This window comes from Equus caballus, chromosome 8 (genome assembly GCF_041296265.1).
Source record: "Equus caballus isolate H_3958 breed thoroughbred chromosome 8, TB-T2T, whole genome shotgun sequence".
Classification (NCBI taxonomy): Eukaryota; Metazoa; Chordata; class Mammalia; order Perissodactyla; family Equidae; genus Equus; species Equus caballus.
This window is the reverse complement of record NC_091691.1, coordinates 30195930-30223770: the sequence shown is the minus strand read 5'-3', so window position 1 is coordinate 30223770 and position 27841 is coordinate 30195930. Positions and strand designations below refer to the sequence as shown.

General features: G+C 54.7%; 1 protein-coding gene across 31 annotated transcripts in view; it reads left to right on the top strand.

Moving 5' to 3' along the window:
* RIMBP2 (RIMS binding protein 2) overlaps positions 1–27841 on the top strand; it is a 250731-nt gene that overhangs the window by 171200 nt on the left and 51690 nt on the right. For all 31 annotated transcript variants that reach the window (XR_011441402.1, XR_011441401.1, XR_011441400.1 and 28 more), the window contains 2 exons: positions 7462–7566; positions 16862–16912. Coding sequence is in view for 27 of the 31 variants with exons in the window: in XM_070275528.1 (XP_070131629.1) it covers positions 7462–7566; positions 16862–16912 (156 nt within the window). In the remaining 4 variants the exon portion in view is untranslated. The remainder of the gene's footprint in view (positions 1–7461; positions 7567–16861; positions 16913–27841) is intronic.

Sequence of the window (27841 nt, the reverse complement as noted above, 5' to 3'; positions counted from 1 at the left end):
AGCTGGGCAGAGGCCAGCATGGTAGGTAATGCACAGTGAAGAGGGGAGAGGTAAGGCGTGAGCCAGAGATGTGGGCCCGTCACAGAGGAACCTGTCAGCTCCAGCAAAGAGTCTGGATTTTTCTCTAAGTGCAATTGGCAGCCATTGAGTGCTTGAAGCAGAAGACAGCGTATTAGCCAGGGTTCCCCAGAGAAACAGAACGAACCAGATATACAGACAGCTATGCATGTAAGAGGATATTCATTCTAAGAATCGGCTCACATGGTTAAGGAGGCCAGGAAGCCCCACAGTCTGCTGTCCGCAAGCTGGAGACGCAGGAGAGCTGGAGTGTAATTCCGTCCACGTTCAAAGCCTGAGAATTCGGGGGGCTGATGGTGTGAGTGCCGCTCTGTGTCTGAAGGCCTGAGAACCAGGGGTGCCGATGTGCAAGGGCAGGAGGAGATGGATGTGCCAGCTTAAGGAAAGAGAGTGAATTCTCCCTTCCTCCACCTTTTTGTTCTATTCGGGTCCTCAGCTGATTGGATGAGGCCCACCCACACTGGGGAGGCCTGTCTGCTGCCCTCAGTCCACTAATTCGAATGCTAGTGTCTTCCTGAAACAGCCTGACAGACACCGGAAATAGCGTTTCCAGCTCTCTGGGCAGCGCTTTCCCAGTCAGGTCGACACACAACACCCACCGTCACAGACGCCAGGGGCTGATTTCTGTTTAGTGGGAGCGCCCTGGCTGCCCCAGCGGCTGTCCGAGGGCAGCAGGACTCCGCGGCTAAGACCCACTCTAGGCCTGGCTGAGGTCCAGGCTGGCGGCTGGCCTGGGGGTTGCACTGGGTATGGAGACAGGGGCCGATCCAGGAAAGGTTTTGGTGCAAATGGAAGGATTTTCTAAAGATTGAACGTTGAGCGAGGAGGGGAAGGCGGGTGAAGAGCGGCTCCTCGTCTTGGGCTGGAGGAGCTGCGCGGGCGCGGGCGCTGGCGCTGTCGCTGAGATGGGGCAGCGGGGGAAGGAAGTGGCTTGAGAAGAAAATCGAGAGCTCTGCTTTGAGCAGGCTAGATCTGAGATTCCTCCTGGCCGTCGGTGAGGAGGCCGTCGGATGTGAGCATAGAGGCAAGATTTCACTCAGAAGCGGAAGCGTGAGTTTGTAAATGGCACTTAACACGGTGGTGGGGAATCAGATCGACTGAGGGAAAATCAGAAACAGAGCAGCTGCCACTCCAGTGTTTAGAGATCATGGGGAGGGGGAAACAGTGAAAGAAGGAGGAAAACCAGGCAAATGTGGGGCTCCCGGGCCGGGAGCGGAGAGGGTTTCACAGAGGAGTGGCCCTCCTGTCCAGTGCTACCCAGAGATTGGGTCCCCAGGGCGGAGAAGTGACCGCTGGCTTGGTCATCAGGGAGCTCCTTGGCAGGAGGGTGTCCACTGAGGGTGAGTGGTCACGTGGAGACAGTGAGTACAACAACCTGTAGGCAGTTTCGTTGAGAAAGGACGCAGACAAATGGGCCACAGCTGGAGGGAAATGTGGTTTTGAAGGGACAGGTAAGATCTGAGCTCCCGGCTCGTCTTGTCCTCCTCAATGTGGCTTCTGTGATTAAGCTCACACGTGGTACCCGTTGGGGGGTATATATTTCTACGCATTTACGCCTTTCTGACAGCTACTTCGTGTTGGCTTCGTTCATCAGCCTGACAAGTTTAAAGCTATTTCCATCCCGGTTGTTTCCATCCACCCACCACCCTCGTCTCCTTTTCGCCTCTAAGCAGGGAGCCCACAAGGTGTCTGTCGCCCTTTGTCCTCCAATGACCCCAAAGCCCGCGGCAGCGCGCCTGGAGCGGTTTCCGGATCCCGTTAATGTATCTAATGGATCCTCATAAGGAAAATGGTTTCCTCCTCCCCCTAATAACTTCCTTCCCAAAGCTAAATAAAGATTACGCTGCTGCATCTGGCAGGGCCCACTTCCACAGAGACAGAAGCACAGGCATTAACTGGAACAATAGTGTCATTAAACAGCTGCACAATCATTCACATGAACTAGGTTGGCTGCTTGGAACCTGAGCTGCTGAGCCGCCCCTGGCAGTGTTTCATGGGGAAAATGGCTGTGGGTAAGTGACTTCGTGCCAGAGAAGGGTCAGTGGTGAGGGGTGCACTGGCTTTGAGGTTTGACACTCTTGGGATGGCTTCCAGGCGCTGCCACATTCATGCTGTGTGGCCTTAAGCAAGTTGCTTAGCTTCCCTGGTCTGCTGCCTGTTGTAAAATAGTGACCACAGCCCCCAGCTCTCAGCATTAGATGTGATAGTGTGGGTACTTGGAAGAGCGCCTGGTACACAGCAAGCGCTTAATATACGGTAGCGCATCTACTTCCTTATCACTATCATCTCACTAATGCCGTCATCCTAGTGGCTTGTTGTCCTGCTAGCAGAGCCCCTGGTGGCCGTGTACGTCCTGCCTCCCTCCACACCTGGAGTTTCACACCCGAGCAGCCTTCTAGGACGCTGTGTTACCCGCTGCTGAAGACGGTCGATGGGCTGGGGCTTTCCTTACATTCAGGCTGAAAAGTAACACAGAACTTAATTGATGCCAGGTACTATTCTAGCTCCTGTGGTGCTCGAGACGCCTCTAGGAAGCAGGTGCTAATCCATAATTAACTAGCCAGCATTAGTGATTTACTTAACTCTTAATTAATTAAGCATTTACACATTGATAATAATGCTAATGAATAATTTATCCAGAAGAAGAAAATAAAGCCCAGAGAGGTTCAGTCACCAGCCCAAGGTTGCAGAGCTGGGAGGCAGCAGAGCTGGGACTGGAACCCAAGCTGCCTGGCTCTTAAACACCGCCCTCCACCTTTGGCTGACCTGAAAGGCCAGAGCACATCTCTGCTGTCCCTGGATGTCTGTGCTGTCCCTGTAACACCAGACGGGGATGCTTGGGAGGTTCCAGGGGGAGGGTCCACGTGGCTGGAGCAGAGGGGCGAGGGGGCGGCCAGGGGCTGAGCTGCGGGCCGTCACAGGGGCAGATGGCAAAGGGCCGTGTGGCCTCGGTCAGGATTTGGCTTCTGTGCTGAGCACCTCTTCAGGGGCGGGAACCACAGCTGGGGGCCGGGCGCCCACTCGACTCCCAGGGTGGAGAAGCAGACGGTGTGCAGGTAAAACGTGTAGTGTGGCCCAGCCCTGGTGGCCTAGTGGTTAAGTTCAGCATGCTCCGCTTTGGTGGCCCAGGTTTAGTTCCTGGGTGCAGACCTACACCACTCGTCTGTCAGCGGCCATACTGTGGCAGCTCACATACAAAAAGAGGAGGATTGGCAACAGAGGTTAGTTCAGGGAGAATCTTCTTCAGCAAAAAAAAAAAAGAAATAGTATATTGTATTGATGGCAGTAAGTGCTCTGGAGCCACTTACAGCAGCTGGAGGATAAGGAGTGCTGAGGAGAGGGGTGGGTCACTATTTTTTTTTTTTTTTAATGGGATTTTTTTTTTTTTTTTTTTTTAAAGATTTTATTGTTTCCTTTTTCTCCCCAAAGCCCCCCGGTACATAGTTGTGTATTCTTCGTTGTGGGTTCCTCTAGTTGTGGCATGTGGGACGCTGCCTCAGCGTGGTCTGACGAGCAGTGCCATGTCCGCGCCCAGGATTCGAACCGACGAAACACTGGGCCGCCTGCAGTGGAGCGCGCGAACTTAACCACTCAGCCACGGGGCCAGCCCCTGGTGGGTCACTATTTTAAATATGGCAGCCAGGGGGGCTTCGCTGAGAGGTGATACTTGGGCAAAGGCTGGAATTTGAGAGAACCAGCTCTTCCAATATCTAGGGAAAGAGTGTGACTAAGCAAGGGAACAGCATGTGCAGAGGCTCTGAGGCAGAGGTTTGCCTGGTCTTTGGAAAGAGCAAGAAAACCCTGTTGTGCCTAACAGAGTGCGAGAGATGGAGAGTGGTAGAAGTGACGTCAGAGAGGAAGCAGGAGGCGGGACGCGCAGCCCCACAGCAGCACCCGGAGCGATGAGGGCCACAGAGGGCTCTGAGCCAGGCAGGAACCTGTGTGCAGCCTCCTCGGGGCTGGCTGCCGGAGGTCGGCCTCAGGCTGGGCGTGCGGCCAGTTCTGACTGCTGAGACCTAAGGGGAAGTCGGCTGTCGTACTCTGGAAAGACGCTCCTCCTTGAAGCGATGGAGGAGAGAGCCCTCCTCCCCCACGTCTTTCCTTCCTGCGGATGTCGTCCCAGCCAGGAGCCAGTGTCTGGAGCGAGGGGACATTCCGGAGCCTTCCAGGAGCTCAGTGGGGTCCTTACGCCCTCAGAGCCCTGTCAGCGGTTGGCGTGCTGCCACATCTGGGTGAGAATGGGAGGCACCCCTGCCCCTGGAAGACCCCCACAGCCGCCCAGACAGCCCTCTCCCACCTCAGCTCCCCACCGTCTCTCCGTCTGCTCCAGAAGCTTCCGGACATGTCACTCCCTGTGGCAGCTCCCGTCCCATCCTGTGCTGACACTCAGGACCACCTTGCATGCTGCGTGTTGTTTCAGGGACGTGTGTGTGGTCCGTGTGCCCCGCTCGAGTGTGAACACACTTGAGTGCTTGTTGTGTATCGCTGGTGCCTTCAGAGCTCAGCGTGTGACTGGCGTGTGTCAAGGACTTGGTAATTATTTGATGAATGAATGAGTGAATGTCAGTGAGTGAATTTCATCTTCACCTCAGACAGACGGTCCCCACAGCCTTGGTTGAACACAGCGTCAGCGTTAGGCTGTGTGGAATCGCCATTCTTGCAAGTGAACGACGGTCGAATGCAAATGTCAGTGGTCCTCATCACACCCCTGCTGCCATGTGACATGTTCTTGTCTGTTTTCTTGCTGTGCCTCCTCTCTCTGCTCCACAGTGGAATGTCTGTTCGTGGAGGCAGAATCTGGTTGCTCTGTATCCCCAGCTTCTTGGTGCAGAGTACGTACCCCATGAATGTTGGTTGAATGAATAAAGGCACAGAGGAAACAAGGAATGGAGAAATGGAACAGAAATTCCTCTCTAGACCTAACAGCTTCACGTGAATGAGTCCGTCTCCTCTGTGGCGGTCCCACGAAGGCGAGGAGAACAGCAGGCTTCATGGCTCTGGTGACTTGAGAAGCCCAAGGCCGGAGCTTCCGAGGCAGTGAGCAGCGTTCGGGGAGGAATTCCGGGAGCGTCTTGGAAGCTCCACGAATTCCCGATGTCTCTGGAGTCTGTTGGCTTGTTTCTCTTAGCGGCAGGTCCCCGTGCTCCGAACCTGCCTCATGTCCTGTGCCGCGGTTTGTACCCACTGTGGTTGGCGGTGGGCATTGGAGTGGAGTCTGTTGTAAAGGGATCCTTAGAAATTGCTAGACCCAAATTGGGAGCCACAGCTCTGCAGAGCAGACTGGCTCCGGGGAGGGCCACACACAGACAACACCCTCCTGCCTGGGAAGGCAGGACGGGTCAGGCTGGAGGCTGGAGTGCAAGGACACGTGTGTGCTGTTTCTCTGTCTGTCCCACCCACAAAGAGACACGAACCCAGGCCAGCCCAACCTGAGCAGGTTATCATATCGCCAGACAACGCCTGCTTCCACATCTGTGGGCATTTGTTCGTATTCCGGGGGGTTCTGCTTTCCCCGGGGTCCTGGGTGCTGGCAGGTTTCCATAGCGACACTGAAACTGCCACCTGTCTCCCGGGTGCGGGGTGATTGCAGCTCCGAGGGAGCCGGGTGCTTTTCTGGAGACGGTAGACGGGACTGGAGGGTTGTTGCGCTCGGCACTGGAGACAGATCTGGCACGTGGGGTCGCCGCCCGTGAAGCTCTGGACGGGCAGCCTTCTCTTTTTCGGTGCAGACGAACCTCAGCTTGGTGAGCTGGAAACCGCGCCCTCACCACCTGCAGCTGAAATGGTTCCGCTCCGAGGTCCTTCCCGAAGAAAGAGCTTTTGGCGGCAGAGGGTGGGGGGACTTAGGGAAAATGGTGAAGAGAATAGAATTTGCCTCTCTGCCCTCTGCCCGCCCCACGTGCCCCTTCCCCAGCCTTGGGACTAAAAACAAGTAGAAAACTTAAACATTGAGAATTTAAGATAACAAATGATAAAAATACTCACCTACAAATCCAAGCCGAGGAGGAAGGTATGTTACGTCCCCCGTCATGTCAGGGTGTCTCCTGTCTTTATAACACGGTCACCCCTCAGATGTCAGGTCTCGTGGAGGAGAGCCTGGTCCGAGGGGACAGTGGCAGACAGGAGGGCGTGTGCCCCGCGAAGGGAACAGCTGACCCATCCTCTGCCCACTGCTTCCAGGTGGAACGCGTGGCTAAATCTTCCCATTTTTGAAGGAATCTGGACTTCTATGTCAAAGATCCAGATTTTAAAATTTTGATCGCTGTCACCTTTTGCATATATTTTGTTATACAAAAAAAAAAAAAAAACCAAAATGAAATGGAAACTGGATCCAAACGCTGTGCCCCTGGTCCCCTGCGCCTTTCGAAGGGCGGGTGTGGTGCGTGAGCGTTCTGTGTGATGACCCCCCCCGGGTGGGAGCCGTGCGGCCGCACGCCTTTTCCCACGCAGTGTCTTTCTTGTGCATTTCCTCGCGGCAGCAGTGCTCACAGGCGGTCGCTGTGAACGGCTGCAGAGGTTGCGGTGGCCTCTGATCTTGCTGCTGGGTTCTCCTGGGGGTGACTGGGTGGTGAGCGGTCCTCAGAGGTGGGGAGATGCTCAGAGGGGAAAGGGTCCGGCCCTGGGGCTCGCGGGGCGCACCCCTGCCCTCTGCGGAGGACAGACGGGGTGTCACGAGGAGAGCACAGCAGGGAACATGCCCCCCTCTCTGCCCCAGAAAGTAGACGTGGCGGCAGGAGCCTTGCGGGCCTTTGCAGAGGCATGAAGGAGGCACAAGTGGCCTCGTAGGGCTGAGCACTCCGTTCACCAGAGCGAGCAGACGGGACCCAACCCTGAGACTTGGAGGCTCCACTGAGAGCCTCTGGTCTGAGTACTGGACTGCCACCTACTGCTGTGTGACGAGCAAGGACAACTTCTCTGAGCCTCCATGTCCCCTCTGTATAATGGGGCAGGTGACGGCACCTACCTCCAAGGATTATTATAATAGCAGTAAATAGCTCGGAACAACACCCAGCACACAGGAAAAGAGTGATAACCCTTAGCTGTTCTTCACGTAAGACCTGGGAAAAAACGGAGAGAAGAGAGAGAATCTTTTCCAAACAAGGGAGAAGAGGAATTCACCTCTGCATGAGAACCTCAGTTCTGCTGGCGGCATTTAAAATACGAAACATAAGGGCAGGCGGTGGGTGCTTTGCTAGTCTCAGCATTTCCCCAGTTCCCCCTGCCACCCACAGGAAATGCCCGGAAGCTGGGGGCAGGGCCGGGGGGTGGGGAAGGGGGGTGCCCTGGAGCGTGTGGGGCGGGTGAGTCAGAGCCAGGAGCTTGCGTGCACACGCAGACCCAGCTCCCTGTGCTCCCGGCCTGACCTCGCCCTGTCCCCTACAGCACATGCGAGAGGCTGCGGAAAGGCGGCAGCAGCTGGAACTGGAGCATGAGCAAGCCCTGGCTGTTCTCAACGCCAAACAGCAGGAGATCGACCTTCTGCAGAAGGTAAGGGGCGCCTGGTGCCCAGGGGCGGCGGGAGGAGGAAGCAGGCTGGGGGACCCGTGAGGCGTTCGCTGGGTGTGGGGGTGGGCTGGCTGCTCTCCTGGGCTCAAGAGCACCTCCCTCTCCCTCCTGGAAAGATCCTGTGGTTTGTGCTTCCCTGTGCCCCTAGTCTCTCCTGAGCTGACGCGTGTTCGCGCTGTAGACTGCAGAAACAGACGAAAGCACTAACCCTCGATGCTCGCGAGGTCATAGGGAAGAGGACGCTCCTGTGGATGCTGGTGAATTGCTTCTGCTGTGGGGCAAGCAGCCTGACAGCATCAGTTACAACTGAGCGCACGTGTGTTCTGACTCTGCCACCTTCCGTTCTGAACATAGGCCCTCAGGAAACATGGGAACAAGTTCAAAACGATCTTGGTGTTTTTGGCAGCACTGCTGAGTGGGGTGGGGGATGGGGAACTGGGTTAAATGGGTGCTCATCCCAGAGCGTGGTCCTGCAAACTGAGGCCCATCTACACCTCAGACCGGGATGACGCCCCTGAAGGGAATAATTCTGGTTTACATCTGCTCTCTTGGGGAGATTTACATGATCTGTTATTAAGTGAGCAAATCCAGATTCAGGGCAATATTGCTAGTGTAATCTCAATAAGGGAAGAGGGGGCGAGAGGGGGAGAGAGAACACAAAAAGAAGATGGAAAAGGAGAGAAATGAAGAGAGGAAAGAGGAGAGGAAGAAGAAAGAGGAGAAACCCGAGGGAGGGTAGGAGGGGGGGACTGAGCAGCTGAGAGCGTGCGGCCCCACGGCAGCTGTGATGCGAGGGAGGCTGAGAACATTCACTCCACCCTGACTGTAGTCATCGGCCTCCGTCGTCCTGTCTTTCTCCGAATGGGTATGAGGGTCCCTCTTTCAGAGCCCTGGGGCCTGGGGTCACTATGCTTAGTTCTCATCGCAGCATTTCCTTCCTGAAGCCCAGGGTCCCCCACCCACCCCTGCTCACTCCTCCCCCAAGGGCAGCCAGCCCTTCAGCCAGAGCACGTGTAGTCCAGGTGGACAAACAAATGGAAGAAAAGGCCGCAGGCTTCTACCTGGCCTGTCAGGGGACCCCCAAGCTGGACCACTGGTGCAGGTCCTGTCCTGCAGCCCCAGCCCCCATCCGGCATGGCCGGGATGGGCAGCAGGCTCCTCCTCCTCCATCTGGCCAGGCCCTGCAGTGTCTGACAGCCTCTCCAGGTCTTGGATCTCAGAATAAAGTCCCCAGACTGCCTGCCCCGCCCGGCTGGGACGGGCACCTGTCGGAGGCACTGGCCCCCTCCAGACTTTATTAGCAGAGCGTGTAGCATCAGCCGGGTAGACTTCTGATGCTGTTTCTCCGATCGTTTATCGGGACCTCATATTAAGGACAGATTTCATTAAGCCAGCGCAGACAGGGACGGTCACAGTCCTTATTACCTGTTGTAATAAGTTGGCTGGCACCCTGAGACGCAATGTTTCATTAGATGTTATCCAGAAAGGATATTACTGGACACGGGCAGCAATATTCCTCTTATCTTCTCCCGCTGTGCGAAAGGAACCTTCCGGTGCCCGGGAGATGCCCGCACGGTGTCTGCACGTGTTCACTGCGACCTCAGAGGCTGTGTCCCCAGGCTGCGTGCATCTGAGACAGATCATAAGCCTGAAGAAATACAAACGCTGTCCAGCTGGGGTGCCGGTCAGTTTTCCCAACAGAGCCTTCTCCAGGAGCCTGGGGTTCTGTTTCCTCAGCATCTGATGCCAAGGAAAGCGCGCGAGAGCCAACGGTGTCCTTCCACTCCAATGTTCTCCCCCGTGCATCAGCCGACTCCCTCCGCTCCCCTTCTCCCCACATTCATCATTGTCTCTATTTTGGACACGCCGATGCCTCATTAGTGTGGGGAGCAGAGGAAGCGAAACTAGTGAAATCCAAATGTGCCAATTTTGTAATTTCTTAGAGCTCTGATTCTATAGAAGAGGAAGGTGAGCTTTGAGCAGAATGTGACTGGTGAATTTTTTCCAGAGTTCTTATTTGCATCTGATTTCCACCATGGACGGCCGCCACGCTCCATCTGCCAATTGGATCATTCATTCATTCAATCATTTATTCAGCAAATGGCTGTCTGTTACCTGTGTGTCAGCCGCTCAGCTGTTGTTCTGGAGACCGAGAACGTAGTGGCGAGAGGGACGGGGCCTCTGCCCTCCCAGAGTGGGCGTCAGTGGACAAGTGGATGAAGAGTTAGTTAAGTTCACCATGAAAATGCCGTGAAGGAAACAAACAGAATGAAGGGATGGACAACGGGGCAGTGGCTTCGCGAGGGTGAAGTCAAGGGCAGCAGGCAGGGCCGTGTGCAAGCCCCACGGAGGGAGCAGCCTGCCTGCCGGGAGGGAGGGGGCGGGCAGGGTGGAGTGGGCGGGAGGTGCTGCGAGGTGGCTTTGCCACTGTAGGTCAGAGCCCAATTCCATCCCAAGGAAGCGAGCAGCCCTTAGCGAGCTGAAACCGGCTGCCGGGCTCTGAGCCTTTGAACATCTGGGAGGGATGCACGGCGGGGCAGGGGTGCCCGTTAAGGCCAGTAGGAAGCCTGGTGTCTAGGACCCGGGTGGTAGCAGTGCAGATGGACAGACGCAAAGCCATTTCCGTAATAACGGGGAGGAAGGAGTTAGCTCAAGGGCAGGCTGTGGGAGCAGCAGTGTCAGGGGATGAAAGGGAGGAGGAATCCAGGGGCTCAGTGCCTCCGTCTTCAGACATGAGGCAGATCTGGGCGGGAGGAGCGACCCACTGCAGCTCATTTGTTCTGGTCTATTGAGGTTCAGGCACAGAGGCGCCGAGAGGTACACTTGTGAAGTGCGCATGTTTCTGACTGCGTGCTGGAATGAAAAGTTGAAAAGATCGTTGACAGCCACCATGACAGTCAAGTGACTCCACCCGAATGGAATTTAGCTGAAACTGTTCACACACGAATGGGAAGATAGCGGGATGGGTCTGTGCAACTCAGGGATCAGTCTGGTCAAACTCCTCTCTTATGCACTGAAAAAACACAAAATGAGTTTTCAGATCTCAAGGGTTCTGCGAAAGCCCCACACATGGTGTCTTTCAAACATGCTCAGTTGAGTTTACTAGTTGGGGCATTTTCAGAAGCGGGAGGAGAGGCTCCGAGGTACAAATGTAGGAACGTAAGTGCGCACTGTCATGCTCTCAGGCCAGTGAGCGTCTCCGTGTTTCCATTTTCTGAGAACACTGGAGTGGAGGGGGCGTTTTCTTCATCATGTAACACTGCAGGGGCCGCGCAGACCCCATCGACTGGCTGTGGGGAGTGTGGGAATGGGAGTGAAGACTTCCTTCCTTGCCGGGGACGTCGTGGGGTAAGACCAGAGTAGTCAGGAAACGCCAAGGAAACAAATGGCATCTTTACCCAAAAATAGACCAAGTACCAACTGGGTGCCAGGGCCTCTCGATAATGTGCATCATCTTACTTAGTCCCCATTTGAACCCTACGCACTGTGCTATCATTATCATCCCGGTTCCTAATGGATGAAGCTGAAGATTAAAGAGATTAAGTAACTTGCCAAATGTCACCCGGCTAATAAGTGATGCAAACGGATTTGCACTTAACCCACTGAGCCATAACGCCTCCACTGTAAGGCTGAGGATCCAGCAAAGTCTGCCTCTTGTCCCCCTACCAGGATAAAAGTCACCAGATGGGAGGTCCAAAGCTGACCCTCATGAGCCAGCAGTGTGAGACGTCTCTAAAGAGCTGCCTCTGCTCTCTGACTACAGCTCCGTCTTGAGCCCACTCCAACGGGACCCCCACCCTCATCTTGTCAGCACAGCGGCTCACGATGCGTCGCCCATCACGGACGCCATGCCCAGGGGCTTGTTCTCATTCTCCTCACTGACCCAGAGGCAGTTTGAGGTAGTGGACCCCCACCCCCGCAGGCTCCCGGGACCACCTTCTTCTGGTTTTCCTCCTTCCACACAGATCCCCTGTAAACATCACAGGTGTACCCCCAGACTCAGTCCACAAGCCGCGTCTCTCGGTCTACACTTGCTCCCTCGGCGACCAGGTCTGCTCTTGTGGGTTGAAATGCCGTCTGTGTGTGGCAGCTCCCAAATTGAGATCTCCGAGTCAGAGTCCGCCTCTGAGCCCCACTTCTTTCATCCGACCTTCCACTCCACGCTGCACTTGGTCGGTCTCCCACGTCCTGCCCTCCGCCGGACTCCCGTCCTCGGCAGCACCTGTCCTCGCCTGCCCTCCCGGGCTCTGCGCACGGCACCGTTTCCTCTGGGCAGCTTTCTCTCTTCCCTGTGGTGCCTCGCCTCTTTCTGTCCGTTTGCTCTGGCCTCCATGTGCCCGTCACTGCCTTGTCCCCAGACTCTCCGACAGAGCGTTAATTCCTCTCGAGATGCTCACCCTCCTTAGGGGTGCTCTCACTCCACTTCCCGGAGAGACCTTGCCTGGAGCCCCTGCTGCTTCCCCCGGTCCAGGCTGCTGCTTCTGAGGCTGGGGCAGAGCTGGGGCCCGGGAGCTCGCCTCACCGTCAGCTTGGGAAGCCCTTTACACCCGCTGTGCGTCGTCGGATCCTCTGCTTCTGGATCTGCACTATTCTCTTTCTTCATGGACGGCATGTGTGTAAGTAAGCCAGGAGTATATTCTCCGTGCAATAGAGGTGGGTTTTGCCACATTCTATAGTACTTGGAGATTGCTTTGTGGTTTCTGCCTCACCTCCAGCCCTGGCCACCCTAAGGGAGCACTGGCATTCATCCATCTGATGACAGGGACCCGCTCCCCAGAGCCTTCTCCAGGGGCCTCCCTCTGCCCGGAGCTTGGCGCCTCTCTCCGCCCAGTGTGGTGGTTGAGAGAAGCGAGCGAACTAATGTCCAAGTGAAAACGTGTCGAATTAAAGAAAGGATGAGTGAACAAACAATCCAAATGCCCAAGGCTGCTCCCGTGGGATCAAGGTCAGATACAGCCCTCCAGCCAACCGTTCGCGCTGGTCGCTGGGTGGAGGCATAGTTTAAAAAATTAAAAGGAAGCCAAGGAGAGCACAGGCCCATCCACCGGCCGCCACAGCCACCTGGCTCTCCTGGGACCCCTGCTTCCTGAAGCTCATGGAGCCGCGAGCTCAGGTGAGAATCCTTGCTTTCGTTCATTCAGCAAACCCGTCTTGAGCACCTTGTGTCAGCAGTGTTTCAGGGGCTGGTGACGCAGCCTTGAGGAAGATGGTGTGAGAAGAGGCTGTGAATGATGACAACAATAATAAAAGCTGCCCTGGGAACTTCTATTCTAAGTTTAGAATTTTCTGGGCCCAGTACCTGGAATGCACACGTCACCTCCTTTAAGCCCTGCCCGCCTCTGCCTCCCCCGCTCCTCCCGCGCTCCCTTCCGTCCACGTCCACGTGCTGCAGCCACACTGGCCTCTGGTCCTCAACCACACAAAACCGCCCCTCTCGGGGTCTTCGCACAGAAGGCCTGGTCCCTGGGCAGAGCGGGCTGATTTTTGTCATTGAAGTCTCTGCCCGGCCACCCTGCCTAAGTGGACTCCACTCCCTGCCCGGCACTCCCGGCCACGCCCCCCGTTTAGTGATGCCACAGTAAGCTGGCTCGCTTGTTTCTGTGTTTGCCCATTGTCTGTCTCCAGAGTGGAGTGTCTGCACTCCTAGATCACCGCCTGATGCAGAGCAGGTACTCAGCAAGCACTGACGAATGAAGATGCTCAAGAGCAGGGAAGGAAGGAAGGACGGAAAGAAGGAAGGAAGGAGGGAAGGAAGGGGGGCATCTAGTAAGTTCCATCGTTTGATGCAGTTTATGGTCAAAGTAACATGACCAAGATAACTGATGGTGAATGCTAAGCAATACTCCATCAGTGCCTGTAGAAGGACACAATGAGACGCCAGTCGGCCCTCACCACAACCTGTGGGGTGCAGGTCCCCCCTCAGACGAGACGCCTCAGGTAAATGACGTGCCCCTGGGGACTCTGATGCCGAGACCCCGAGGCTTCTCTCTGGGTGAATGGCGACCAGGATCCAGCTGCCCCTGTTCTTCAGAGTCACAGTTTCTTGTGCAGGTGACATCCTTGTCTTATTACGAGTGGCAGTGCTAACTATCCAGGGTATGAGCCAAGGGGGTTTTTCATGTTTGAAGCTCGTGTGCAGACCTGACCGGCTTTCCTGTTGTTCAGAACCCCTCCAGAGTGGAGTGGAGTGGCTGCTCTTAGTTTGATGGCTGTGACCGACATGCGCGATACTAGGAGAAGCTAAGGTGCTAAGAGAACACGCCACGCTCCGCATAGTCAAGGCTTCGCCCACATTCCGAGGGTCTCCCCCGGACGCTGGGATTTAGTTGTGTGTAGAGGGCAAGGGCATCACAGACTGACCCTCTGCATTCATTCATGGAGCATTGGCCTCGGTCTTGTTTTCTCCGACAACACGCTCCTGGAATGTCGGCTTCGGCTTCCCCAGCACTGAGGAACTCGGGGACCCTGTTTCCAGGGTCCTTACAGCACTCAGCCTAGTCTCACAAACCTCACTTGCTCTTCTGTGGAGCTACCATGATCAGCACCCACCAGTGACCCTGCCCTGCTCCATGCTAACCAGCGTCCATCATCCCGGCCCAGTCACCGTGGTCCTTGGGTGGCCCATTGTCCTGAGTACTGAGTACCCAGTCTAGCCAAGCCAAATGTCCAGAACTTGGTCAACAGATCTGCCGTCCCTTCTGCGCCTCTGTTTCTCCCTGGAAATCACTGCGTCTGCTCCGGGTAACCCACCCCCTGGACATCTGACTCCTGGGTGACAGGCCCCTTCTTCTGATAGCAGCTCTCCGGGGCCCCTGAGAGCCCGGGTCCCGCTCCACTTTCACTGTGCTCTGTCGGGAATGGTGTCTAAATGGAGGTCTCAGCTTTCCCACATATTGGAACGGGCCCCCAAAATGAGCCTCGCTGAAGCTGTTGCTTAGGTTTTTGCAAGATTTCAGCACTGCCAATTTTAGCTGTTAATTTTAACAGTCTATTCTGATTGCCCAAATGGCCCAGCTTGCAAGTAGCCTACGAGAACGAACTTCTGATTTTCACTTGAAGCCGGAAGCAGAGTAGCTCCTGCCAGCTTGGCTGGGCGCTGACAGCCCGCGATGGCGCGTTCTGTTGTTTTCCCTCCTGCCAGTTGAAAACTATCTTCGACTCCACTGGCTCGATGGTGGTGTTATTTATATAATCCCTATATGCTCTCTCGTTGTTTGTCTTTTTTCCCTATTTTGTTATTTTTTGTCATTCTTATGGTTTTTACTTTGAAAGGAACAATTTGAAGCATTTGAAGATGGAGCTGAATTCAGGAACGGAGTAATTAATGCTCTGTGTTCAGTCCACTTGCCCGGCTCTTAAAAGCCGTGCTGGAAATATGTGAGAATGAAACGCACGTGAATGAAATCTCGGACGACGTTTCCTTTTTGGTCTGTGCTGGGAAGCCAAGCCCTCCCACATTCCGACCCACAGAAGTTTGCGAGTGAGAAGCAGAAGCTGTTAAGATGAGGCTCGTTAGCTTATTTATGGTGTAGAATAATCCATCACTAATTATTCTCCAGGACCTAGAGAAAAGATTCCTCCTGAACCCAGAATTCTAAATGTAAATCTCAATGTAATATAATGGATTCGTTATTGTGCTCCATATTTTAAGAGGCAGGTGCCCCATAGGAGATAATCCTCTTTAAAAATTCATGTTTTGGGGCCGGCCCTGGGGCCTGGTGGTTAAGTTCAGCGCACTCCACTTCAGTGGCCTGGGCGCAGACCTACACAGCTCATCAGTGGCCATGCTGTCGCAGCGACCCACACACAAAATAGAGGAAGATTGGCACAGATGTTAACTCAGGGTGAATCTTCCTCAGCAAAAAAAATGAAAATAAAAAATCGTGTTTTTCTGCTTCATTGGGAATAGTTGTGAGCCCAGGGAAACCAGTTTGATGGGATAAGCAATGTGGGATATAGTGCAGGTGTTTCTTCTGTCTTGTGACACAGCCTCAGACTCCTGCTGAACCTCGGTGTCTCCAACTTTAAAATGGGAAGTGTCACATTCTTTAACAGCTGACGATTATAGTCCTCAGGACTGTTGGTTCCAATTCACAGAAAACACAAGAAGGGGGTTTTAGTTGTGCAGTTCAGATACGGCTAACCAGGGCCCAAGCGCTCCAGCCTCAGGCGCGGCTGGGTCCACTGCCTCCCCTGCACCGTCAGACCTCCGTTGCTGTCCTGCCTCTGTTCTCCTGTGTATCGGCTTCCTGGTTGGTTTCCCCTGGCTGCTCTAGCCTTGCCCCTCGTGGTAGCAAGATGGCTGCAGCTGCTTCAAACTCCCATGCACTCAGGTTCAAGTCCAGCAGGCAAGGGGCCTCCCTCTCTCCCAGCATTCCCAGTCACAGTCTCATTGCTCTAACTGGGCTGTCCACCCCGCTGTATACCACTCACTGAGAGTCTGGACCTGTACTCCTGTACTCAGTATGCGGGGGTCCTAGGTCCCCAGCAAATTCAGGGGGTCTTCCCAGGAGAGGAGGACACAAGTGCCAGGCAGGCAAATGTGGCAGATATTTACTGTCCTCGCAATGCCAGAACCTCAGAGTCTACGCGGACAAGAAAGAATAATGTTGCATTCGGGTTTGTATGAATTTGCCGTGTGGCCCAGACTGCAGCCATGCTGACAAATTTCTTTAGCTGAACTGGTAACATTTCTCATTCTGCGGAGCAGATGGCTTTGCTTCAAGTAATTGAAGAGGGCGGCCCCCCCACCGCAGGCTGAGCTGCCGAGAGCATGTGAGATCTCAGGACCCCGCCGTGGCCCCTGCTGCAGGTCCCGCGGAGACCTCAGCAGACCTCGAGCTATTTGGGGGTCAAGTTCGAGTGACTGTGTTTTGCTTCCCAAGCAGTGAAGGGCGTCTGGGGAAATGACGGTACCACCTGAGGCTTCGGGAAGAATTGTCCTGCTGTTCTGGGTTCAGCCGCCTTCCGCGGGGGACCCCTTCTCAGAACAGAATCAGCCTCCCACGCGCCCCGGCCGTCGTCCACCAGCCCATCCGTCTCAGCCAAGCCAGCGCACTCTTTCCATTTTCACAGAGAGCGTCGAGCCCAACCAGAGTCCACTCCGACTTGCCCCAAGGGGGAGAACAATGAGAACAGATTTAGACCCTTAGAATTTAGAGGCTTATTAGGGAGATAGAGTCAGTGAGCCACTCCCTGATACTGTGGGCATTGATCTGATTCTCTTCTATTTTTCCCCCTTTAAACCTTTACTCTTTTCTCTTTCTGTCATGAAAAGGCTCAGGTTGAAGCTAAGAAGGAACATGAAGGCGCCGTGCAGCTGCTAGAGGTGAGTGATGGAGCCCTGCTGGCTCCTTTCTGGGCTGGCTGGGGTCGGGGACAATCGCCTTAATGCTGCGAGTAGAAATAATAGCCAGCGTTTACTGAGAGCCTGCTGGGTACCAGTACTAGCTGCTGTTCACCCATCCTCCCATGTCGTCAGCACGAGCAACCTACATGATAGGTGCTGTTAGGAATCCCATTTTACACTTGAGGAAATGGGCACAGAGAGGTTAAGCAATTTTCCCATGGCCACACACCCAGTATCAGGACTGTGGGTCTCAGGTGTGGTCTGCTGTCCTCTGCTGCCTCCTCTTGGGTGGGAAGCACTGGGGATGGGTCTGCTCACTGGCATGGGGATGATTTTCCCAAGGAGAAAGCATGGATGGACCATTCCTGTGGGCGTCTGCCATCAGATGAATCATGGAGGGTAAGTTTTAACGGACAGCACTAATCCTGAGGGAGCATGTGGGGAGGCACTTGCAGGATTAGGGAAAGGATGACCCAGGGAATCGAAGCAGTGAGCATCATCGGAGGCACTCCCTAGGCACCGTCCCCAGCAAGCATGGTGTGAGTGACCCTCCTCAGCCCTGCAAGGGCTTTCTCACCTGCCCTGATGGTGGGGGCTTGGCCTGGACATGGCGGCAAGTCCCACTAGCATGAGTGGTGTGTCAAGAGTGACCACTCCTCTGTCATTGGCTTGTGGCCTGATTCCAGCCTCCTCCGGAGAGGACGGGCCAACCTGAATGGAACTCATAGGATCACCCCGGAGGCCTTGCTGTCTGCATCCCCCATGAATAATAAATGAGTCATAATGAGCAGGCTAGGCCTTCTACCTGCTGAAGACAGAGGTCAGGCGATTACGGACCCCTTAGTGAAGGACACAGCAGCAGAGGGTGCCTGCATAGTGTGGGTTGGCCCCGCGTGTCTTCCCTCCCCAGTTCTGTTCCGTCAAGAAAGGCCAAGAAGGCCTTTTCCCGGGCCTGCTGTCCCCAGGTATGGGGAGTGGTTGTCCTCTTTAAGATGACCTCGTCCCTTGTCCCCAGGGGAATAGCAGTCACTTAAAACAGAATATATGCGTCTCTTATGTTGCCTTTTAAAATCTATTCGTCCCACAGGAAAAGGTTTCGTTATCATCATATATATTAAAATCGATTTTTTGAAAGCCTCCATTAGCTAATGAATATCTGGAGGGACGAGTGTGATGAATAGCAGGTGGGAAAATACATACCCTGGGAGAGTGGCAACAGAGCCCCAACCCCATACATCTCGCGGGAAAATCACTGGATTCCCATTGCCCGACTCGACCACTGCACTGTCATTTGCATAGTCTGCTGGCTGAAAGTGTAGTTTCTTCCTTCCAGTCGCCCGAAGCCCATTGATTTGATTGTCCTTGTTGTTTTAATCCATCTTCTGGGCTGCTGCTCAGTGACAGTCCCGCTGAGGTCACGTCCCCCGGGGCTGGTGGCAGTGCATGCTTTGACTGTGGTGGCTGTCCTGCCGTGCTTTGGTTTGGAGGCAGGCGTGCCGAGGGCTGCGTGTCCTCCTTCCTCGCCAGGTCGCCCTGTAATCGTGTTTGCTTCGCTTCTCACCCAGCACACCTTGGACAGCATGCAGGTATTTCAGGGAACGGCGTTCCCGCCCCACGTGCTTGGTGATGCTTTCCCTGTGCATGGAAGCAGCCTCGAGTCCCTGGGCCTGCTCAACCCGCCAGTTCTTCCGAAACCAGGCAGCTCGAGGTTCTGACCCAGCGGCAGCTTTCGGATGCTGCAGCGGGGGTGGGGAGGGGTCCGGGCCCCTCGGGGCGGGGAGCCGAGAAGCTGCGGGCAGGAGCTCCATGGGGGATGTGCTGTCATCTGGGGCTAGGACACACAGTTCTGTTCTCTGAAGCGTTGAGCAGGCCCAGCGAACCTGGTTTCCCATTTTCTGCCAAGGCTGAAACTTTCAGGCCGGAGAACGTTCCATGAATTCAGATGACCACAGGGGGAGAAATTGTTGTGGCTGATTCTACCCTTGGGCCAGCCACGTGATGGAGAGCCTGGCTGAGAGCCCAGAATTCGGTCGGTTTGTCATCGGGATTCGAACCCGGCGCCTGAACGTTCCACCTTTCTGTTCTGTGTCTGCCGTGTGACAGCGGGCTCCCCAGCCGGCATGGGCGGCTTCCTTCTTCCCACTAAGAGGCAGCTGTCTTTCTCGCCACCCAGAGGAAGAGGAGAAACTGAGCTGTCCCTCAGAACAGGGTTTTGAGTGTTTTCCAAAACTCTGAGTTTGATCATGAATGCGCAGAAGGGATGGCTTTCCCCGCTTCTAGACGAGTGGCTCTCAAAGTGGGATTCCCAGACCAGCAGCCGCACCTGGGGGCTTGTTGGAAATGCAGATTATTGGGTCCCGCCCCAGACCTGCCGAATCAAAACTCTGGAGGAGAGACCCAGAAATCTGTGTTGTAACCAGCCTTCCGGGTCCTTCTGGTGCAGCTGGTGTTTGAGAAGCACCGTTTCGAGAGTCCACTAGGCTAGTCACAGGAAGGAGAGCATATTTAAAGGAGCGAGCCCCCTGGGGGTCTTGGCCAATCCGGGGTTCAGCACCTTAGTAACCTGAGCCTCCACCCCTCACCCCACCTTCCTTCCCCGGAAGCGTTGACAAGAAGCCACAGGTGTGAAATCCTGCCCACCAGCTCCTCACAGAGCAGTCGGAGGCGCGCAGTGTGGTGGTCATTTGGGGATGCTCGTGCTCTGGGAGAATGTGGCCCATCCCACATGGCAGCTGGTGACCTCCTTCAGTCAGATATTCTGCTAAGCAGAACAGCCCACTTTTCTGGGTTGTTTAGATATAACATAAACAGCTAGATATAACACAGAGTTCCCAGATAAGGGTTATCTCAGGAAATGTGCTGAATCAAAACCCCTCAAAACAGCCATATACGCAAATCAAGTTCCATGCATGTTTCTAAGCCCTGCTTTCTGATGAATAAATGGCCAGGATGTTGGGGATGAGAGAGGGGAGGTGTCTTTATTCCTGGTCAGGGTACAAGGAGAGCGGTCCCAGCACCCGGGGAATAACCTGGGCCAATTTGGGGCTCAGTGAAGAGAGGAGTCAGGAGTGAACTGAAAACAGAAGGCGCTGTTCCAGGATCAGGACGGAGAGCTCTGTTTGTGAACCAAAGAGCCGAGAGAAGAGATTGCTTCAGACTCTGGTAGTTAAGCAGCTTCCTTGGCACTTTGTGAAGGGGCTATTTCAAGACAAAGAAGCGAGGGAAAATAGTAATAATAATAATAAACAATAACAGTGACAAGGGTGACGTTTAGTGAACACTTACTCTGCCAGGCACTGTGCTAAGGTGCAGCTAAGGGATATCTAAGAGATGGTACACATATTATCTCGCTCAATCTTCACAACAACCCAGGGGAAACTGAGGCACAGTTGGGTTAAATGACTCGCCGGGACCTCACAGCTAGTAAGGGGCCAAAACTGGATTCAAACCCCGGGAGTTTGGCTCCAGAGTCCAAACCCTCAACAGCTGCCTTTCAGCATGGCTTCCGTTGACCTCAGGATCCTGACCCCCCACCCCTCCCCTGGGCAGCAGGGTCCGCTCTATAGTCCGCCAGCAAAACTATACCAACAGTTGAACTGCGAGTCAGCTCGAGCAGCGGCTAGACTGGGAATACTGCCTCCTGTGGCGGGTGCTCAGTAGCGGACGATAGCCTACATCACTGGGTGACCATGCGCCAGGCACTGGACTAGTCAGATCGAACCCTTCAAACCACCCAGTGAGTTTGGTATCATCTCACTGATTACACAATCAGGCACAGACACTGAGCCGCTTGCCCAAAGATGCACAGCTGGTAGGAGCAGAGCCGAGCCCTGAGGACAGGCGGTCCGCCTGCTAACATGTCTGAAGCCTCTGAGAACAGTGTCTGCAGGGAAGAAATGCCCCTGTGACGATAGTGCTTGCAAACGAGCGGGGTCAGGATGGGGAGCTCGGGCCCGTGGCAGGGAGCGTGGCCCGTGGCGAGCTTGCTCCTGCCAGGTTGTCAGTGCCGTGCACTTTGCGTGTGCGTTGGGCTGCTCTGTGCTGATTCTTCAGGGCACCTTCATGGGACTTCATTCCATCTCTCCCGAACGCTTGTGGTCGTCTCCTCGAGCAAGGGTCAGCCCTCACTCGTCTCAGTGGGGGCGCCCGCGCAGCTCCTTCCATCCTGGGGTCTCTGAGGAGACTTCCAAGAGCACACAGGCCTCACCCCGAGACAGGCATGGGGTCTCCCGAGGCGAGGATCCCCCATCCGGCTGCACTGTGACTTTCGTGGGCCCTGGGCCCCTTTGTTTTCATGGGCCCCCTCCTCCATAAAAATATTAAAAATTATATTTTACATCTGTGTGGGTGTAAAGATGAGTCTAATCCAGGTTGGACTCCTTATGATGTATTCATTATCATTATATTCACTTTTTTCTTCTGGTTTTAAAGGAAATTAAAATGAAAACGCTTCTGTGGGTCCCTACCTGTATTGTGGCTCCAGGCACAGTGCTGCTGGGCCTAAGTGAGTAGTTGGCCCTGCCAAGCTGGTGTGACGATGCTCAATGGTCATTTGGCGAGTGAACGAGTGTGGGTGAACGGAGGGGTGAAGCAGTGCAGCATTTGGTCCCCTCAAAAAGGCGACCTTGGTTCTCAGGTGTGTTAGTGAGGTTGGGCTCAGGCGTGCTGTGGTGACAAACCCCACATCTCATGCTTAACACAGAAAGGCTCATTTCTCGTCAACAAGGTTCACAGCAGGTCCGGGAACGCCCCACAGAGCTCCCCTCCAACTGGTGACTCAGGGATCCAGGCTCCCTGTCACTTGTGGCTGTGCCACCTGGAGCACAGGGCTTCCTGGTTACCGTGGCAGGGACAAGTGGCACAGAGGGCTCATATCTGCTCTTCTGTGCCTCAGCTACAGAAGTGACAAACGTCACCCCCGTTTATGGGCCATCAGCCAGAGCTGGTGACATGGCCCAACCTCACTGCAAGAGAAGCCAGGAAGTGCGGTCTCCTGGGCCCAGGAAAGGAAGCTGCATGTGGGGGACCCGTGGCCTTGTCTCTGCCGCCTCTGAATCCTAGAATCCTTACAAGACAAGGCAATTTTGACCCTGAAGTGTGACAGAACGTCAGCCACGTTGAGTCTGAGAAGTGAGCAGATAAAGAAGATTTATACTTAATGTTTTGCATCCTGTATCTCTCAGACGTTCTCTCTCCCCCAGGAATTGTGGTGGGCACAGGGTCTTTGCTCCCTGGGGAAGAGCCTCAGCAACCCCGTACCCGTGCATCTTAGCTGGGAGGTGAGGCGGTTAGGGATGGAGAAAGCCTGCAAGCTCTGGGATCTGGCAGTTCAGCCGCCCGACGTCTAACTCTGACTCCGTCTCCATCTCCCTAGCGCCTCCCCTTCCCAGGCCACAATCGGCGCCCGAGGGTGAAAACTGGTCAGTGGGCAGCACGGGAGTTCTGAGGTCCATCGATGAGCGTGCTTATCTGTGCACGTGCTCCCCGTGTGACAAACGCAGATCGGTACAGAAGCAGGACAACCAGCGATACAACCCGCAGCTCAGAGTTCACTGTTCTTTAGTGGGACACTTTGATGACATAGTAACACAGGAACCCAAGCACCCGTTTAAGACACTGGTCTCTTGTTAGTGCTGAGTCCAGGCGAGTTATAGCATGCAGAGTCTCAGTGGAAATGTTCACTTAGCAGAGTCTCCCCTGCTCGCTACTTGGTTACATAGCAGTATCAAGCCTGCATTGTCCTGGGAAGATTCCAGAACTCAGAGCAATTACCTGTAAGGACCCTGGAATCAAAGGCCTGTTCAGATGAATGTATAGGGCTTTTCTGTGTGCACTACAGTTGCAGGCAAGAGCCAGAGCAAACATGAGCATTACGCTGAGGTGAAGGGTCTGCCTTAGTTGGGGGCTGCTGTGAAAAAGAGCGGAGAAGCCGCTGTGTCTCCCGCGGACGATGAGAAGCGGGGAGCTCTAGTGAGCCAGCACGGGCTCCAGCAAACTATCACAGCTCGCTGAAAACACAAGTCCAGGCACCTGAGGAGCGCGATGGAGCTCGGCTGATGAACTCACGGGTTACTGTCCCTCTGGCAGTGCCGCACACTGAGCCTCTGCCCACGGACGATGAAAGACCTCAACTTCTGCTCATGGAGCCCCTGCACTCCTGCTAGAGTCTGTGCTTACAGTTTGCCGTTGGGTTCTGGAAGGCACGCTTCACCCCATTTTATAGGTGAAGAAACTGAGGCCCACAGAGCTTACGAGATTCACCTCCAGGTCCCCTAATAAGTGAGTGGTGGACCAGGATCTAGTGTCTACTCAGAGCTGGTGCCAGAGAGGCCTGGGCTTGTCCCACCCATTGCTGGGTGTGGGACCTTGGCCTTATTTTCCTCAGTGTACGATGGGCTCCTACCAACTTACGCCCCGAAGTCTCTCCCCATCAGCAATGATGAAACAAAAGAAGCCCCCAGCAGCATCTGGCACACAGTAGGTATTCAGCAAATGAAACAGAGCATCGCAATCCTTGTTTACACGTAAAGACGCCGCACAGAACACTTTATTCCCAAATCACCCCTACGCAGGGTGCCCCAGTTCTCCTGGGATGCTCCCTGGTCTTGCCTCCTGTTCTAATTATTCACAGCGTCCCTTTACTCTCAAAACTGTCCTGGTTTGGACACTAATTACAGGGCACTGCGCCCTACTTGGCAGCTCCCATTTATGAAGCCCGGGAAGTCAGATGAGAAGACCACATGGAGAATCTTGGGAAAGGCTCGCAGTCACGTCTCTGGGTGTGTTTTCCTTCGTCTTTATAAATACCCACATCCAAATCTGCAAGTCTCTCCTGTTTATTCCGATTATAGTTTACTTGCCTGATGGCGGTACCATCTGTTCCCAGCACGGTCAGGACGAAGTGGCTTCTGAGCAGCCGCCCTCCGCTCCGTTGCTGCAGGTGGCTGGGGCTCTGGGGGCAGAAGCGGGGCTGGAGACGTGCATGCTGCCGGTTTAACTCAGAGAGCGGCTGCCCACCCAGGAGGCGACCCCGCTCTGAGTCCTGAAATAAATATTGACGTTCAAACAAGCCAGCCAGGGTCGAACAATGCAGTTGCTGCTGTCTTTCTGCATGGTTGGAAGCAGTTCCTTCTGCTGGTGATTTGGGGACCATCGCAGGCTCTTAGCCCAGCTGCAGGGCCGGCGTCAGCAACCCGCATCTCCACCAGCTGCAGCTAGGCCTGGGGACTGTTCCTGGAGGCTCCTGCAGAAAATCCTGCCTCTTTTCGGGAAGAGGGAAGCCTGACGAAGCTCACTTATGTGATGGACTTCGGGTTTAATGGGTCCCTGGTTTTCGTCTACTGTCGTTCCAGCTTTATTTTTCCCCCTGAAACTAGTGCGAACAGGAAGCTGCCTGGGTCCTGAGTTGGGGCCTGCTGCTGTGAAGCCATTTCCTCTGATACCCGGAGAAGAAACGGGGCAGGGGATGGAAGAGAGGCGCAAACGACTGGGTGTGATTTGGCACGATTCTTTTTCGTAGAAATCTGAGGTGGAGAGGCTTAGCCATGCCCCTGCAACCTTGCTCCCAGGTCATAGTGAAAGCCAGGCTCACACCAAATTGCCCCACACGCGCAGACGTGTATGAAGCAAATGCGCTGACGAGCAGCCACAAAGTGGTGCATCTGAGGCTGTTCGGTGGCTCAGGGAAGTCCCTCTCGTCTGCGCTGTTGGGAGTGTCCATCACCAGCTTGCCTGGAAGGTGGGCTTGAGGGAAGCGTCTCAGCTTGCCAGGGCCTGGTTCTGGTGGCCTCAGGCAACCCAGAAATCCTCCAAATCAGTGTCTGGACACAGGACGATTTGGAGACCCAGCCTTGCAGGCCATCCCCAAGAACATGCGGGCTAAGGGCTTTGCTGGCCGTATGCCCTAGTCATTCGAGGGTGGGGAGCACTAAGATATTTGAGCCAGGTGACAGATCTTGAATACCGCTAACATCACCCACAAATACCCATTTCTCTCATTCATCATGCTCAGGGAGAAACTGGTAATTTCACCTTTTTTTCCCGCATATTGGCCATACTAATGAGCATGCCTGGGGCATCCATGGAGACACAGTAGCAGATGTCCTGGGGCAGCTTCCTCTGGAGCGCAGGCTTCCTCACGTGTATCCTGACCACCCTGGAGTGGGGTCCTCAGTTATGGCAACGGATGGCTGCAGAGCAGAAGTTCAGCTGCCCGGGACATACACCGTCCATCCCGAAAGATTGTAAATTGTGGGTCCCAGATCCCCCAAGCCCTTGTGGGGACCATCCTGTGTGTGGTGGACTTAGGAGGACACAGCTGGAGGCCATCCACAGGGCCACGAGGGCCGTCCAGCCCAACCTGACCTGTGTGGGGAAGGCTACCCCATCTTCAGCTGAAGCAGAGGCACAAAATGGCAGCCCACAGCCGTGTCCGTCTGGAGATGGGCCTTGTCACCAGACTGTTTATAAGCCTTTGAAATACTTGCAACATTTAACACTGAGAGATTTTACGTTCAAATGAAGATTCCTGCTTCTCCCGGGAACCTGGCAGGTTTGCCCATGATGGGTCTGGATGCATGCTGAGAAGTAGATGCCCCTCTAGACAGAACATACTCGCCTGGGTTACCGTGTGCCCCAGTCTCCTGGGTTTGCCCTGCTCCCCTTCTCTCCTTTTCCTTCCCCACTGCCTCTGTGGACATCCACTTTGCCCTGATGGTTTGACATTGGCTCCAAACCTGCCTGCCCCCAGGACCCTCCCCCCGTCATCATGGCACAACGTGAGCGAGCTGCTCAGAACCGACATGCGTTTCTACCGGCAACTCCTGTGCCAGCTGCTGGAAATGGACGTCACAGTCCCCATCTGTGAAGAGGACCCTGGAACAAAGACACGTTCCCTGGAAGGAGGGAGTGACTGGGGGGGGGCCCTCAGGGAGCTCAGGTCCCGGGCCCTGCCAGCAGTGGGTACCAAGGACATCCAGTAGTAACAGGTGGAATGTGCTGCCGTCTAGCCACCTGTCCGTGACTCCTGGCCTCTCTCCCCGGTCACGACTGAGAGTCCTGCAGGGCCTGGCGGGGAGCAGGCCATCCATCCTCCTGCCTCTCTGTGCTCCACCCACCTCCTCCCCCAGCAACTCAGGTCCGGCAGCTGAGCCTGTGGGCTCTGCTTCAGAGGTGTGTCCGTTCCCTAGCCCGGTCCAGGCTCACTGAGGCTCGGCTGCACTTCATCTGGCCTGATGTCTCCCGCACCAGCCACTCACGCACCACCTCCGTGAATTTTATCGTAGCTGCAGCCACCTCTGTTATTATTTCATATTTTATTTACATCTGTTCGCTTTTAAAAAATTTTTACTTTGAAATAATTTTAGATTCACGAGAAGTTACACAAAAAACACAGATGGCTCCTGTGCACCCGTCGCTCAGTGTCTTAGCTGACAATAGTCCGCTGTCAAAACCAGGAAGCCGACGAGGAGCCACACTCCAGACCTCGTTTGGGTTTCCCCAGTTTTCACACTCACTTGTGTTTTTTCCTTTGGCGTAGAGCTCTGTGGGATTTAATTGCACGTGTAGGCTCATGTGACCGCAGTCAGGAATACAGGTGGCGTCATCACCCCAAAGATGCACCTTCGTTACCTGTTAATAGTCACACCTCCAGCAGCCCAGCCCTGACAGGTGTTCTCCTTCACGGTGATGTTGTCGTCTCAAGAATGTTACTTAAGTGAAAAGTCAGTCTGCTTTTTAGTTGGGTCATTTTTCACGTGCAGGTGGTATCAAGGTTTGATGTGCCATTGCATTGTCCTGCTGCACAATGAAATGAATACGTGGCCCTCAAAACAGCGTTTGCATTCTTCACAAACCACCTGCGTCCTCGCACCCCACCGTTGCACCTGCTGCAATGCGGATGACCCACCTGAGCTCTTCTAATGCCCTCCTTGCCCGAGGCCGGGTAGTTGGCAGCTGTTCCACATCTGAAGACCCTGCCTGTGCCCCAAGGGCCTACAGCTCTGCCCTGGGGCACACTCACGACTTGGGGCTGAGCGGGGAACGCCAGAGCCCTTGGTCTCGAGGCTCGTGATGTCACCATCCTGCTCTGGGGTCAGAGCTGCTCCCTGGGCGCGTGCGTCTCCCCGACAGAGCAGGCTCAGGCAGGAGGCCGATGCGGCCTTCTCCACATTCACCACCTGGGCCTGGGGTGCCCCATTCAGTTCTCTGCCTTCCTCAGGGCAGACAGCTCTCACACCAAGCTCATTCAGCTTTTTAAAAGTAGAATCCTGCTGATTTTTTCAAGAATGAAGAAATTAATTACAGGTTTGGGATTTGTTAGGTTTATTTTTAGAAATCCGTGATCTCAAACATAAATAGCACTTCGTTCTGGACTAAGGAGCTGAAAAGCTTAATGCCCGCGTGGGGGAGAAGGGTGGAGGGGAGGCGGAGGACACAGAAGGCGGGGAAGGAGGGGGGCCTATTGCCGAGCCCGTGAGTCGGGTTGAGGGCCCGTCTGTCCCGGTCCCTGCTCTTCCCGAATCCCAGCCTGCACAGCTGTATTAAACTAAACCTCTACTGAGCGCTGACTCGGTAGCAGATACAGCAGGAAAGACGCAGACATGAATTCTGCCCTCACAGAGCTGACATGTTAGCGGGAGAAGCCAGACAACACACAAAACTAATAATACAGCCAATGGGATTTTCCGTTTACCATCGAGTGAGGAGCGGAGACAAGGCGGGACTCCGTGCACACGAAACCAGCCACCACCATGAGGACATGAAGCCTGCAAGTCAGGGGTCCCCTCTTTTCACTGATTGACATTTATCGACCACTTACTGTGTGCCTGGTTCTGTGCAAAGTATTGAGAGAGTACCAGGGAACCAGACAGCAAAGGCTTGGAGCTTACCATCCAGTCCTGCAGGCTG